Genomic DNA, 15,633 nt, shown 5'->3' with positions numbered 1-15,633 from the left:
AAAGGCAAAAACCAGAATCTTTAAAAAGTTGATGTGGCTGAAGTGTGAAAAAAACGCAGAGTTATGCTGTTAAAATAGGTATCAGATGAACAAGAATTTACAACATTGCATAGTAAAGCTCTAGTCTTGGTAGGCTTTTTAATGCTAGTTTACATGTAAGATCACTTAGGGATATTCCTGTTTTTAGAATCTGATATTTTGCCCTAAGTACTAATGTTCAAAAGATATCAAAGATGTGTTTCACATTTGAAAGAAAAATCTGTGAAACATATGAAGTTCCTCCAGCTAAAGCAAGCCTACATTATAGATGCAATTTAAAATAGTATTTTGGTAGAACATTATCTTGGTTGTGGATCTTTCGAAATGGTTTGTTGCTTTTATGTTATTAACAATAACTCTAAAGAAGTTATAAATATCATTCATAAAATCAGACAGGTTGAGTGCATGGCTGGGACACATACAGAAGGAAAGTTAAGGGGAAGAACTGAAGGAAGTAGTAAAGAGGCTGAAGAAAGCAGGGAAGAGCCATGTAAATTGTGCAAGGTTGTATGGCCACTGAGCCAAACTCTCTGTAATACCTCCCAGGCCAACAAATTTGTCAGGTGGCCAATGCAAGAACAGAGACTGTACAGGCCCTGCCAAGTCAGCCATTTTCTAGTGCTAATGTGTGAAAACACTTTCTGTAGCAAGTTACCATCTAACTACCCAAAATAAAATTTAAACTCACAAATACTACTAAACATTTAAATTCCCATAGTTCTCCCAAAATTCTCAGTAGCAAATTGACTGATGTGTATGTGTTAGTATAAATCTGTGTGCAGGGAAGACTGTATGCTAACTTGTCCATTTGCAACAAGCAAACCAATGTCTGACTCATTCTACCCAACCAGGTAATACTTCTGCTCCAAGGAGAAAGGAAAAACTACCAGCATAATGTAGTGATTAATAGATTGTTCTGCCTTCTAGTGATTTGGAATCATCCCCTGGGTAGTGATCTCAAAGTGACAGTACAGAATAAACATCATGAACAGAATTACAATAGTAGCTCCACTAAGTTACTCTTGCCAATAGAGAAAGAATATATAGGATTCTAGGGTAAGGAAAGCAGGCAGTGTTCAAATATCTTAGGGAAAACTTCTGTATCTGACCTTTAAAGCTGCAAACAAGAAGAAATGGAAACTGTTTATCTGCTTTGGAGAAGTTACCTATTTAAAGGCATCAGTTTTCAAATGTAATGCATTTCAAATGGATCTGTGACAGGCCAAATGGCATACAGTTTTATAAAGGCACTCATTAGGAATGAGCTAAGGTTTAATTGTTACTATTTACATAATTACCACCTTACAGTTGGGCCTTTTTTTAAGATGGTGAAGAAAGTGAAAGCTGCCAAGAAACATGGAATAAGAGAAATCTTACTGTCAGCAACATCTGGGGGATGTTGGTACAGCTTCCCAAAAGATTTAGGATTAGGCAAAATATAAAGTGAAGAGCTGAAGTTCCAGTGGGCTGGAAACTGGCTGCTGGAGGAAACTGAGGGCTACAAGGAAAGTCTTTCTTCCAGACAGTGACTGAGAGGCCTTGTCTATTACAGTTTCCCAGGATTAGGATTAGGATTAGGGTTGAGAGGATGAGAAAGACAAACCATGCAGCTGCCTTGGAGTGAGGCTGGAAAGGGAGTACAAACAGAAGTGAGGGTTGCCAAAAGATCTGGCTAGGAGAAACGTTTTAAATTGCTTCATGGCTTTGTTGTTGGCTCACTAAAAATGTCAGAATTTAGAAGAAAGAAATTAGGGTTGAGCTACAATTGGGAGCAGTGCTCAAATGGGGCCTTCAAAACAAAATGAGGACTGCCAGGAATCCTGGGCTGGGTTAAATCTTTCCTCTGGCCAAAAGCTAAGGAGTCTTGTCTATGGCTCTGCAAATAAAAGTGAAGAAAATGAGCTAAGGGCAAAGAAAAAAAAAATTGAGAGAGGAAAGTTACATTAGGAGTAAATCTGGAAAATGCTCTTCCATGTGAGGCCACCAAGAGACCTGGGCTGGGAGAAATTTTTTTTGGGACAATAGCTGAGAGGCCATGTCCATAGCTCCATGGAAAAATTAAGGTAAGGGTTGAATAAAAGGGAAACAGAAATCATAGGGCTGAGGTTGGAATTGTTTTGGAAAGGGTCTGGGAGAAGGGTCTGGTCTTTGTCTTCCAATCAAAGGAAAAAGAAACCTGTCTGCACCTCAGCAAACAAATCAGAGTTCAGATTAAGACAGTCTACATTACAAAAAAATCAGCCAAGTTCCAGGATATTATGCCAAGTTGGGGAAAGCTTTTTCTACTGGCAATCGTAATTAGTAACCTATTTAAAAGATAAAAAAGTTCACTGTTTGTATTTTGTAAACAGGAAGATACTCCTTGTCTTAGAAAGCAAGCTGTGATCTTTGGAAAACACAGAGTTCATTTTCTGATCTTTTACAGATGCTACTTCTCTTTCCTCATCTTTTCTACTTAATCTGCTTCATGTCCTACATTTTCCTTTTACTCACCAGCTCGGAGAGGCCGTGGAACTCCTCCAACAAAGATTGTTTTTCTTGGATCCAAAGGCTGAGACCCATCCATCACAAAGTCACTGTCACTTAGGTTCCAAGGTCGAATTTGCACCTGTATTAAGGATCATTTTTAGCAGAAGAACTTGGCCACTTAATTAAAATTAAGAAAAACATGCCAAATCTTCCTATAATTAAAAACAAAATTTGAACTTTTCAAAAGCAGTAAGTTGGTTTTATACGAACCAAGACAATTAGAGAACATACCTTATCCAAGTATCTCAAAGAAGGGGGACAACTCATTTATGACCTCTAGAGGCCAGGCTTGAGTTAAATGTCCTCATGACAAACTCCTACACTCATTAATTCCCTGCCCCTAATCGCCATCATAGGAAGAAACCTGTGAAAGGGCTTTCAGAACATTTTACCACGTATGTGCAATTACAGTTACAGTTTGGGCTTCTGGCTTTCCTGAAATCACATACAGTGATCCACAAATTTAAAAGCATTGATAGGAGCTGATAAAATTAATTTCTGTGCTTAGATACAAAAGGAATTTGTATAATATGTGAATTCCTATTTCTACTGAGCAGCAAGTAATACAGCTGATAAGAAATCTTTAGATTAAACAGAAAAAACTGCTCAGAAGTTATTTAGATAAAGCTGTTCATCAATCAATTTTTTTGATCCTTGGAATCACACAAGACTGCTCATTGTGCTGCAATCCTGGGTTGTTCATTCATCTCTGCAAGATTTTTAATAGTACTTTTAAAAAGTAGCACATTTTTTATCTTATCTTATTTGCCTGCAGTTTTCACCTCATTTCTATATCTCCACGGGCACAAAAAAAGACCAGCATTAAGGAATGTTAGAGATGTGAATAATAAAAACAGGCTGCTGTATGTCTTCTATTCTGCTATAGCTGTCTGCAGTAGTTGAAATTACCCCATAGTTTCTATAAGGTAAATGAGGCCTAAATTATAAATTGATTAGCTATTGAATGCATAACAAATAATAATAAAAAAAACCTAACAAAATTCAGGGGATATTTGGTGCTATCTGGATCATAATTTGGCAGGGTTAAGTTTCTTCATTTCATCACATAAGGCTTTCTTTTCTCTCAAATCAAATAGATGAAACATTACCATTCCATTGTTTCACAGCTAACGCTGTAAAAGGATGCACACTCCTGAAGCATACCAGGAGTACCAAATATAAAAGTTAATTGAACATGGCAATTATCAGAAAAAAGCAAATGTTAAAGCCATGTTATGCTGATACAGGAAGTCAATTCAATGCAGCAGCAAGGTCAGAAACAGGAAATGACAAATAATTAACTTATTAACTGAGAAGAGTAACAGCAAATGGGTTAGCAACCAGCATAAGTGTCATGGCATAAGCTACTGACTGGTTTATCCTTGATTGTGGGACTTGACACACATAGGTAAAGTTTTCCATCTTCTTCCAGACAGGCATCTATCAGAGCTTGTACAGAGCTTTCTTCCTGGAACAGCAGAAAGGCGTAACCTTGAAAAAGATAAGGGCACAAGAAAGAAAAGTAACAGATTAATTTATTTAAACAAACAAGCAAACAAACATTTTTAAACAAACAAGCCAGAGAAGTCGGTAAAATATACGAATTACAAATAACTGTTGAGGTTATCCCCAGATATTTGGATTCTTGGCAGAGGAGAAGCAATCCAGCTCCTCCTCTGCTGTTGGTGCAACACATCACTGCAATGCTGCCAAGAAATATTGGAATTCCCTGGGAAAAAGGCAACAATGTATTTTGGTGTAAGAAAAATCACTACAGCTTTTCAAAGGGTACAGCAGGGGAAGGATAAGGAGAAAATTAATTTCCCTAATTTATGAAGCCAACCTAGGAGATCCTTGACCCTGAGCTCCAAGATTCATTATTTTATGGAAAGCAGTGTAAGAACTAAGCTCCTTTGTACATGTCCTATTCTGACATCTAAACAGTGACACAATTTCCATATGAAAGGGTAATTTAGTCCAGTTGGTCTAATTTCAGTTAACCTTGCTGAGAATAAACTGAAAAATTTGGCATATACACTGTGTCCCACAAACTTGAAACAAGGTTGCCACTTGAAATGCAAGATACACTTGGAACTAAATGAAGTTGTTACAGTCTGGCAAAAGCATTTTTGCCAGCCAGTCAGGAAAAAAAAAATCTCTCTTTCAATTAATACCAACATTGGCATATCTTCTCTAATGATGGGAACCTTTCTGTACTACTGAAAGCAGTTTTTAATAAGGCTTCAGTGACCTCTTTCTTTAAAACAACATGCTAGATGGAAAGTGTATTAAGGTGCCTGTTCTGCCTTTCTAATAAAAGATGATCTTGATCTTCATACTTGATGTTAAAAACTGGCATTTTGGTACCAATTACAGGCAGTCACACTGCAGTTTTAGCTAATAGTGCATTATGTTTGTATTCTGCCTATCTTTCCTCATGTTATTAACTGAAAATAAGGACTCATTCACCATTATTATAGCAGAATGTGCATTGTATGTATTAGGCATGTGAGAGAAAATAAACTTACTGACCCTGTGGACACCATTCAACTTAGCAAGCCACAGCTGGTAGAGTTTGTGAGAAAAGACCTAAAGCAAAAATTTCTCAAGAGTTAAAGATTATCCAGATTCATGCCTGCCATGGCTTACCAGAAAAAGCCTGATTGCATTTCACAGCATTCATGAAAAGAGCATGTTTACAAAAAGAAAAGGTTTTCTTTTAGTCTTCTAAATCTGATAACACCTTCCTTTTACAACTCCATGGTTAGGCACAGTTTGGTAGAGTAAAAGGAAATCACTGACTGTTTTAAACCCATGGGAGAAGGTAGGAACAAAGTTTGTTATATTAGAATTTTTATACTCTGTTCCATTCAAGTGATTCATTACAAACACTGTGAGAGTAAAGGTTATCTGGACAGTCTCTAGTTACTCAGTGGTACAGGAATATTTCAGAAAGGTACTAATGGAGTAAAAGTACAGATCTCTTACTTAATGAAGTCCAGAGCAGATTGAGTTTAATCAAGAGTTTTTCTTCAGAATTTCAATTAATTGTTATTATAATACCTGAAGGGTACCATTTTATGCTCAACTTGTGAATACTCAATGTAATTAATAATTTAAGTTCTTGCATTTGAGAACAACAGTAGATAAATTGTTGTTCAAATGCATCAACCATGAGCTGAATCTGCTGGTACAAAGCCAGCATGCAAATGTTATGTAGCCAACAGGGAAGGATTAACCTATTTCTGGTTCTTAGAATCTGGGCTCTTTTCAAACAAAGTGAAATACTGTAATGAAGAGTTATATATAAGGTCAAAGAGTATTTGAATCTCCTTGTCACATGTCTGCATATCACCTACTGATTTCATATGTAATTGATCTGAAATCCATACTTCCCGAAATTCAGCCCACTTGCAAAATCAGATACAGGAATCATAATCTAAGGGTCACAGGTTTCCAGCTTTATAACACTGAGGCTGGGTGGCAGAATTAAGAGAATGAAGAGAACTTCCTCTTTACATTGTGCATAGCAAGTCAGAAACATCTTTGGGCAGTCACATGCACTGATTTGATCTGCAAAAGGAAGGCCCATTTATGCTTGAAACAAGCTGAACTACCTTTGAAACACAACTTTCTGCCATTTAGACAGTGTCTTTTCTGATGTTTTTTATAAGCTTCAAGATTACAATAAAATCTAGCATCAACCTCAGATTTCTTATAGAAATATTTCAATATGTAAATCTACCTCATATTATGTAAAAAAAAATGATAGCAAAGAAAATTAATGTTCTAGTCTCATTTCTTTAGGGTTATTTTTAGATGGTTGAGATGGCTGCCTCAAAGAAGTAAATTTAAATAGACTTAACATTTTCATGAAATATATATTTCACTTTCTTTTTTTCTTTTTTTTTTTTACTAGATTTTAAAAAATAGTTTTGAACTGAATTATAGTGGTATTTACTAGAACTTTTAGAATAAAGTTGTTTTAAAATCCCACAGGAAAGGAACATTTAGAAACAGTGTGAACCAAATTTCTAAATCAGTTAATGTGATGACAAGGGTCATTGCTCAAAGTCACCTTAGTAATCTTATTAGAAGATGCTTTGAACATGAATAAAACACATTTGAAAATCCAAAGACTAAACTACTATTAAAAATTAAACTCATTTTTGAAAAATAAAAATCTGAGGTGTTAGAAAAAACTGCAGACTTTCCTTTAAACATTGCAGTGACATGACTGCATTTTCAAAAAAACTTCAAAGGCTTTAAATACTTAAGAAACCTCAAAATAGAAAAGGCTGTAATCTCACTTAGCTACTGCAGAAGAGTGAAATTATGTATTAGTCAGGGCTGCAAAGATTAATTTCTCTTAGTCAGTCTAATTTTATATGGCAGTGTTTGACCCTGTCAGCTGATTCTTTTCTCTAAAAAACAAAGGTGTGTAAGAAATAGGAACAGTCTAGAATCTTACTGAGACTCTTCTATTTCTGTACATTTACATTTTTACATGTTTTTCATGAAAACCAGACAAAGCCTGGCTGGTGTGATATGTAAGAAATTCCTCCTATGCCACATTACAGACAGGTACTGGGGAAGGGTTTGTTTGATTTTAATTAAAGGATTGTACTCCACATCCTCAGTTACAGGGAAAAATAATTGGAGCCTGAATCTTAATAGCAATAAAATGAAGTGTACATATCAAATGGCAGACAGGAGACATAACAAGAGAAGTCAGCAATGGAGTGGGTCATAGAGTAGAGCTGAATGAAAACTGAGGTTCTGTATCAGTAGCTTCTGTAAAATAAATTGCATGTCTTCATAACTCCAGTCTTAGCACTAAATAGCCCACATCACAATCACCAAAAGAGTTGAAACTAACACTTAACCCTTACTAATAATGATCTTACCATATCACAAATATTTATTTCTATTTTGTCATAAATATTACAGTGTTTTTCTCCAATTTAAGTGGAAGGAGAAACCCAATCTCCACAGAACCTCTGCTTTCTGGACATGCATTATTTGTGGGACATGGGAGAGGTGCCCCAGTGTTTCCTCAGAAGAAAGGACAGCATTTCTATAGTGCTGAAGTAAATACCTACAGCTAAAGATTTATAAAGTCTTTTCAGTTCCAAAAAAGCAGAAAGATTTTCTAGGCATCATTACTTTACTTTCACCACTTATGGATAAAAAAAGCCCCAAAAGAACAGTATACATATGCCATCTCAGTTTGTCCTGTAGTAAAAATACTCCCACCCACCTGTATTAAAAAAGAAAAGACTGAAATAAATTACTTGGAATTTTTTTGGTGGTTTTTTAACCAAAAGAATATTCCAGGCATACTAAAGTCTGTCTTTATCTGGCATTTTACTTCTGAACTAGTGTAAAACATTGCAACAGCAAATTTATAGTGTTGTCTCCTCTTTCAAAGGTCACAGCCATTTTCAACATCAGGCTTCAGACTGCAACATGATCTATAGGAGCTATAAATCAGAATTAAAGGATATAAAAGAAAGGCTCTAATATACAATTTGGTTACTGTGGTTGTAAGAGTAGTCACATGGATTTCATATGAGAAAGACTAAATATCTGATGAGGTGGAAGCTATCTTTGTGAAGTTTACTGAGTCAGCAGCATGAAAAAAAGCATTCAAATGAGTAAATATAAAAAACCCAAATAAATTCAGAATTGAATTTTTTAAATTTTGATTTTCAAGGGCAATATGCAATGGTGACTACTCTGGGCAGAGCAGCTCATGGTCATCATCTGGAGGGGGTCAGGTCTGCTGCTGCTGCTGCTTTTACTCTGAACAGATGGCTCAAGAGACATCTGCTTCCAAGTTTGAACAAAACCTGTTACTCTTCTTTGCAAGAAAACCATCTTCCAGTGCTACTCCAACCAACATTAATGTGGACAAATTCTACAGAAATAGAAATGCTCTGCTTGATTTCAGCTTCTATTTCAAGCACGGTATCAGCATAGGGTAAAAAAATTCAGAGGAAGAAAGCACTGGTCCAAAAATCCAGGCTAGCTGGATTTCAGTTATTTTAAATTAAATTTGATATTGGGTTTTACAATAAAAATAGGTTTTGCTTTGAATTATATGTTTTTCTTAACCAAGAAAGCAAGCAGCACTTGCTGCTTATCCCAAAATATTTGAGACTGTTGTCAAGAGCTTCAAAGTAAAGTACTTCAATCAAAAAGAAAAGACACCCCATGTCATTTGCATAGATGAAGTTAGTAACATATCTTCTGATTTTTGTATGTGTCTAACTCTCCTGTGAGCTGTAGAACATTTCTAAAGGCAGAACGCAGAGCTTCAGCACTAAGCTTTGACTTCCCTTCTTTTAATCAAGTAATCAATTTGTCATTTGCTGCTGTGGTGCTGCTAATAACCATTTGAATGTTCACTCACATGTGGATTGTTTTCAGGTTCTGGTTTGTTCAAATTTGTTGTCTTTGTTGACTGTGAGAAAAAGATGCAGCTTGAAAAGCCCTCCTTAATAACAGGATTTTTTTTCCAAAACTGGATTATGTTGAACAAAAAATTCCTCTCAAAACCAAAGAAAATTCAAACCTGTTTCTGGTGAATAAGAGTATGCATGCCCCTGGGAGATCAGATTAGTATATAAAAAACAAAAATAAAAATACTGGACTTACCAAATCCTCTAAAAATGATGTGTTTACCTTTATTAATGAAACAGCCCAGCCTCCACTGGCATACAGCTGACTACTGGTTACACTCTTGGTATAATCAGTAGTCAGACACACTGTAGGCCCCAAAGGCAGGTAGGATTTGTAGGGTATGGAGCAGACACAACCTGCCAAGCACAGCACTGAGACAGCTGAGGGAAACAGCAGCTCTGAGCTGCTCCAAGCTCTGAGCCCAGAGAGAGGCAGATGTAGTGCCTTGGGCAGACGCACCCACAGCACATCCAGCCCCTGAAATACTCACACTGCCAGTCCTAACCTCTGATTTGAGAGGACACAAGTATAATTAGGGGTATTACCTTTGATAAATTTAGGATGTGTGTATTCCAATGATCTTGCACCAATTTTAGATTACTGCATCATTATTTTAAGGATAGAATCACTGAAGTGATCCTACGAACCAAATACATAATTTTATACATGTAATGCCTGTAGGACTTAATTAAAGACTTAAAGTTTTTAATGCATTAAATAATTACAACTGATTGGGGGTGGGAATAGGGAACAACTTACTTCTTAGATGGCCATCAGAACAATGAATATGCTGCAGTGGTAGTACAGAGTCTGTCTCTGCACCACCACCTGCAACAACCCTTTCAACACATTTCAATGATTTGAAAGGATAATTTAGTGCTTCCTAAATTATTAGCAAAACAAGATAGCAAAAGTTACTACAAAGCACAAAATAATACTAAGTCCTCAACTTAAACACTATTCAAAGGACAGCTTTTATCCTGAAGCCCATAATACTTACAGATCAATTCATGTATCTCCATTTATAAGCCAAAAGAAAAGGTGACATTTAATAAAAATAGTACTGGGAGGGGTGACATGTACAGCCCACAGTAAAATCTACTTGGGTTTTAGGAGAGGTTAATGAGAATAAGACAAATATTTAAGTCCTTCCATTTGACAAAAGTGGTCTGGCTACCTCTACAGATAAACATGGAAAGCTTTTTATGTACTTTGATATGTTCAAATTATTGAAAAAGGGTTAAATGCTTGTTAAAAATTGTGGCCTCTTCTATAATAACACAGCAATTCTGAAAGAAAGTAGGATCTGTTGAAAGCAACATGAAAGCTGGGAGAGAATAATCCTGCAATGCTACTTCAGAATCAGATTTGTTCTGCCTAGGCTTGGATGGCTCAAAAATACTTTTGTATTTTGCTTCACCAGGTTCTTATTTCCCCCTAGAAAAAGAAGTTGCAAGTGGCATCATTTTAGAGAACAGAAATTCTTTTACATGAAGCAAGCTCCTTGAATGCTCTTAGATACCTGGCACAGCAGTCTCAAAGACAGACATTAAAAAATCATCATTATCAGTACACCACCTAGAATCCTCAAACATTTAGGACAGAACAGGAAACAGTGTTAAGAGCTTAAAAAAGGGAGGCTCAAACAAAAGTCACCAAAAACCTTCAAGAAAATTCTCTGTAAAGCATGCTAAAGTCACACAGCTACACAAGAGCACATGAGTACTGCATTTTGCCACCACATATTTTGTGACTTGCATTGATTTGGGATGATGCTGCCCTGCTGTGGGAAGACACAGGGACTACAAATTACAGACATGGCCTCAGATGTCAGGGGGTACAACGACTGACACTGCACACAGGCCCTGTGTTGGAACATAAAAAACCTCTAAAAACCCTCCCAGAATCACTCTCTGCCACACAATGTAATTTTGGATAGGGAAAGTCAGTTTCCACTCTAACCAATATTGTCATCTCTGACTTCAGTTTTTTAAATACAAAAATTAGCTTGGCATTTCGTGCTGGACTGTGCTGGTATCATATTTGATCAGTTAAGCCAAAGCAGGCTGTTTTCAAGAACAGAGTGTTGTATTTGCACAGACCTTGCACAGACCTAATACCTTCTCTTGAATATAACTAATGAAATTGGAATTATGATTCCATACTTTACCTTTGCAACTGTTCACTCTTGTTCCTCTGGCAGAAACTACAACTGCCTCTGCAGTGGCAATGGAATTAACCATGGAAATGGTCTTCATCCATGAAATCAAGATCAGTCAAAAGACTACAACAACAGTGTTCTCATCTAAACAGTACTTGGGAGAGAATCAGAGAGGCTCACACTGTCTGTCCACCAATTGTTTTTAAATTAAAGCATGAGAATAATTTCATGTTTCTTTGTGCAACCTTGCTTATAGTGTTTTGTTTTCATGAGATCTCCCTCATCCTAGTGACCCATATGGAGCAGTAGGGACAAATGTGCTTAATTTTATCAGATAACAGCATAACAAACTGAAGAACAGGGAAAACACAAAAGGATCAGACTGCTGCATCACACATCTGAATCAACTGTAAAGCCAAAGCATTCCTCCCATTCCAAACCAATCCTATCTTCAAGCTCTGCCATGCTTCATTTTCTAACTCTAATTCTCATCTCTATCCAAATATCAATCTTTCTAAATGAAAAAAAAAGGAATTTTTTGCATATTTTTTGGCATTTTAAAACACATGGTGCAGTTCTAAGTGATTACTAGAAAAATCATAGTTATCACAAGGAAAAACCAGTAAAGAGTTTTTAAAAAGTTGTTTTAAAGCTAGCAATCTGTTAAAGAAAAAACAACTGAAAAAAATGTTTTTGAAACAGTTGGCACCATCTGTTTAATTAAAAAAAAAGGAAAGAAAAAAAATTACTGTAGTTAGCATAAGCATTGCTTAACTCAGCACACCAGCAAATAAGTGAAAACCCCATCAATTTATATTTAAATAAAACATGAATTATCTGGATTTTGCCAGAGATAAATAGACTGTGACATGGTAATGTGCAGCTACTTTTGACAGCATCCTTTAATTCATATTTCTTTATTTCTCAATGTCTCATAGGTACTCAAAAGATACTTAACCAAAAACCACATTTAATTCCCAAATTCTGGGGTGAAAGCCAAGTAAACACATTATGAACTGGGCATCTGCTTACCCAAGACCAACACATGGCATTTATAATTTTGCCAGTTCAGTCAGTAACATATCCAAACAGATGCCAAAGGAAGTAATCCAAAGACTTCTCAGGCAATGGGAATGAATTAGCCTTATTCAGAGGCAAAGCATTAAAAACCACCTCATGCATGACACAAACATACAAACATGGTGCTAAGCTTACAATGCACAGGAGGGGTAAAAAGAAATGTTAAGGCAACAATGCAGATGCTCAGAACTAGAAATAGGAGCCTCTTGCACACATTGTCAGCTGTTGGCAGCTTCTCTCGCCCAAGTGCACAATATTCACTTTCAGTGACAAGAGCATCCCTGTTCTCTCAGCAACCTAAATATGGAACTCACGGGCAACCAAGGTAAGGTAACTTGTGCTTGATCTAGAGAATGATTTTGGGTTTGCTGTTACAATGCCCAAAACTCAAAAGCTGACAAAGGCAGACTGCTTTCACAAACACTAATCAGTGTATTCTGTGACATCAGGCAATATTCAGTAAGGGCAACAAACCCCTAGAGTATCTGGGAAAACAGGAAAACCTGGAATATACAGATAGCAATGATGTGCTTGAGGAACATGCTGCAGATACATCTGTGTTGCTGTGCCATCCCCCAAGAGCCACAATGGCACTGTTAAGCTCACACTGGGATAAGCCTGGTGTTACTCACCATGCTGGAGACCCCAGCTCAGCATCATTTCACACACAAACATTTATGTCCATCAGGCCCAGCACTAAATCTGAGCTAATGTGCCCAAGCAGACCTCTGGTGACACCATCCTGCTCAAGATGCCAAATCCAGGCAAACCTTTGTTCAAGCTCAGTGCTGCAGGAATGTTTCTGGACTCCAACTGGTCCCAGTGATAGCTTACAATGCCACTGCAGCTAAGCTAATAAAATAGCTTACCACCAACAACTAATAAATTAGCTAATAAGGCTTGCTGGAACTGGCTACACATCTATGGCCTGACTCACTCACTAAACTAACCAGATAAAGCCCTCGGGGGGGTGGTGGCTGCTGGTGGAGGTCACTAGACTGTGAGCAACATTTTAATCTTTCAGATTTCATGCTTGATCAGATTAGCCATGGCTAATGGTTTCTGCAGCCTTCTCTTCCTAGTCCTAAGAATATCAACAGAGTGCTCCTAATACAGGCTGACTACAGGGAATTCATGTATTGCACCAGCATAGCAAGCATTCCAAAATTCAATAAATTATACCAACAAGTAGATACTGAAAATCTGTAATGATTCATTTGGGACTGCAGGGGATGTTGCATCACCTGGATGCAACTGAGGACAGAAAACCCTGATGTGAAGCAGCAGCAGCATAAAACTTCACCGCCTGTGCTGACCCATGGCATCACCTACTGATGTTGTCTGCCCCAAAGCTCTCAGTGAACACTTACCAAAGCAAACAGAGAAAAATCCTGAACCTTGCTGGAAGACCAGACACTGCCCAATGACCTGGCCCTCCAGCAATGGAAAAGGCCATCCATCAAAAGGACACTGAAGTCCATCTGGAGGTGATGACGTATGTTCAGAAAGAGCAGGGCTCAATGTTACTGCCTCTGGGGCACATTCAAGGAGCTGGGAGAAGCCTTGAAGGTCAGGCTTTATCAATGTGTGAATAGCCTCTGCATCATGCCCACTTCACTCCAACAATTCATTTTTCTTGTTTTCTTTCAAGATTGCTAGCATAGAAACCCCAGCTCTCTCCTCCATAATTTCATTTGTCCTTTGTTTTTTTGGACATGTTTTCCATTTGAAAGACTCATATTCAAAACATCAGAAAATTTATAGACTAGCAATGCAACATGGAAGACAAGACATCTAGAAAAATGAAGGGAGAAAACATTTGAATTCATGAGTACTTGACAGTGGAATAAGTCTCACTGAATTTTGCACCAAGCATAATTGCAAATATCTCTGTTTGTATTTTCAAGGAAATGTCCAATAATGCACCAAAGCAGCTTAAAATAAAAAAGTAAAACAAAAACAAAAAAATCCAAAACCAAAGCCCACCAACTTAAATTTTAGGTCTGAAGGAACTTCTGATCAAAATGAGCATTGGAGACATTTTATTGTGGTACTTCTGAAAATGATTCCATAATAACTTTGAAAAGCAAGTACTCTTTATTGAAAAAAAAAAAAAACTAAAAGCTGTGAAAAAAAATTAGACATTCAAACTTTACCCTCTGACTCCTGGAAATAATATTCTGTCTTCTGTGTAGGTGCTGCCTGTGTGGGATCATAGTAAATCAAGTGCATTTGACCTAGGGAGCTCACCATGACTGTAAGTGAATGTCAGAGCCAGGCATGCAGGATGTCTGATGCTGCAGCCCTGACTGATAACTAAGAAGTCAGATATAAATAAATCTGGAACAGTTGGGATTGACTGTTGTTTAGCACTTTCAGACAGACGTTCAGGGCAACTGGCAGGGGCTTTGAAAGCTGTTTCCTATATTAGAATTGTGACAAAAATAGAAGTGAGGCTGCATTCCCTTGTCTTCTGCTAAAATAGATCTTACTCAAAAACATTTTACAGGTTTGTCAAGGCATAACTAGTCCACAGTCAGTTAGAGAACTAAATCAAAATTGGAAGTCCCATGTTAATTCAACAAATAGTTACTTATTGAATTAATAAGAGGAAAAAAATAAAAAATGGAAACAAGGAGATAATACTAAGAGATTATAAGAACAAGGAGAAGCTGGCTTTTCTACTTAAAAAAACCCTAAACTTCTAAGTGGAGGCACAATTAGAATTCACTAGCCAGAAAGACCCCAGAGATCTTTAAAAATAACATAAAAAGGGAAAAGCATATATTTTAGCAACTGTCCTTAGGAATATTGCAGGGGGGTTGGGGTTTGGGGTGTTTTTTGTTGTTTTTAGGGCTGTTTGATTTGTTTTAAATTCAAGAACAGATGCTGCATAACTGCTGACAGCAAGGCTGAGTGGTGAGAATGAACAGGAAAGAGGAAGCATGTATGGGCTTCTCTTCTGATTTTAAGTGTCCCGAATACTGTTCACAGGGCAAGTATTTGTCACAGTGTTATTTTGCCTCCAGCAATTAAGCTTCCAAATAAATTAAGTTGGCTTTTATTTGTGTGTTTTTACAGTCAAACTATATCAAAATATTTCAGGATTAGCTAGTTCACTGACTGAACAGCCCATTGTTCTGCCAAAATAATCAGTGGCCTTAATGAGCAATTAAGAGCTTCCAGGGTCAATGAGAAATGACCCTGGAAGCTCTTAATTGCTCTTTGCATATAGACCAGAAATTTTGTGTACAACTTCCTGCTACTGTTTCAGATCAGGAGTGAACTCAGGAACTACATGCAAGAGGCACGTGTGAAAGAAAGCAGAAGGTATTGCACAAAATCAGAGAGCAGGGTAC

General features: G+C 37.1%; 1 protein-coding gene across 7 annotated transcripts in view; it reads right to left on the bottom strand.

Annotated features, from left to right (window-relative positions):
- CPEB3 (cytoplasmic polyadenylation element binding protein 3) overlaps positions 1-15,633 on the bottom strand; it is an 80,345-nt gene that overhangs the window by 8,919 nt on the left and 55,793 nt on the right. For all 7 annotated transcript variants that reach the window (XM_066554226.1, XM_066554227.1, XM_066554229.1 and 4 more), the window contains 2 exons: positions 3,941-4,059; positions 2,533-2,647 (listed from right to left, as the gene is read on the bottom strand). In XM_066554226.1, the coding sequence (XP_066410323.1) occupies positions 2,533-2,647; positions 3,941-4,059 (234 nt within the window). The remainder of the gene's footprint in view (positions 1-2,532; positions 2,648-3,940; positions 4,060-15,633) is intronic.

The sequence above is a fragment of the Molothrus aeneus genome, chromosome 8 (genome assembly GCF_037042795.1).
Source record: "Molothrus aeneus isolate 106 chromosome 8, BPBGC_Maene_1.0, whole genome shotgun sequence".
Taxonomy (NCBI): Eukaryota; Metazoa; Chordata; class Aves; order Passeriformes; family Icteridae; genus Molothrus; species Molothrus aeneus.
This window is presented reverse-complemented; position numbering and strand designations above follow the sequence as displayed.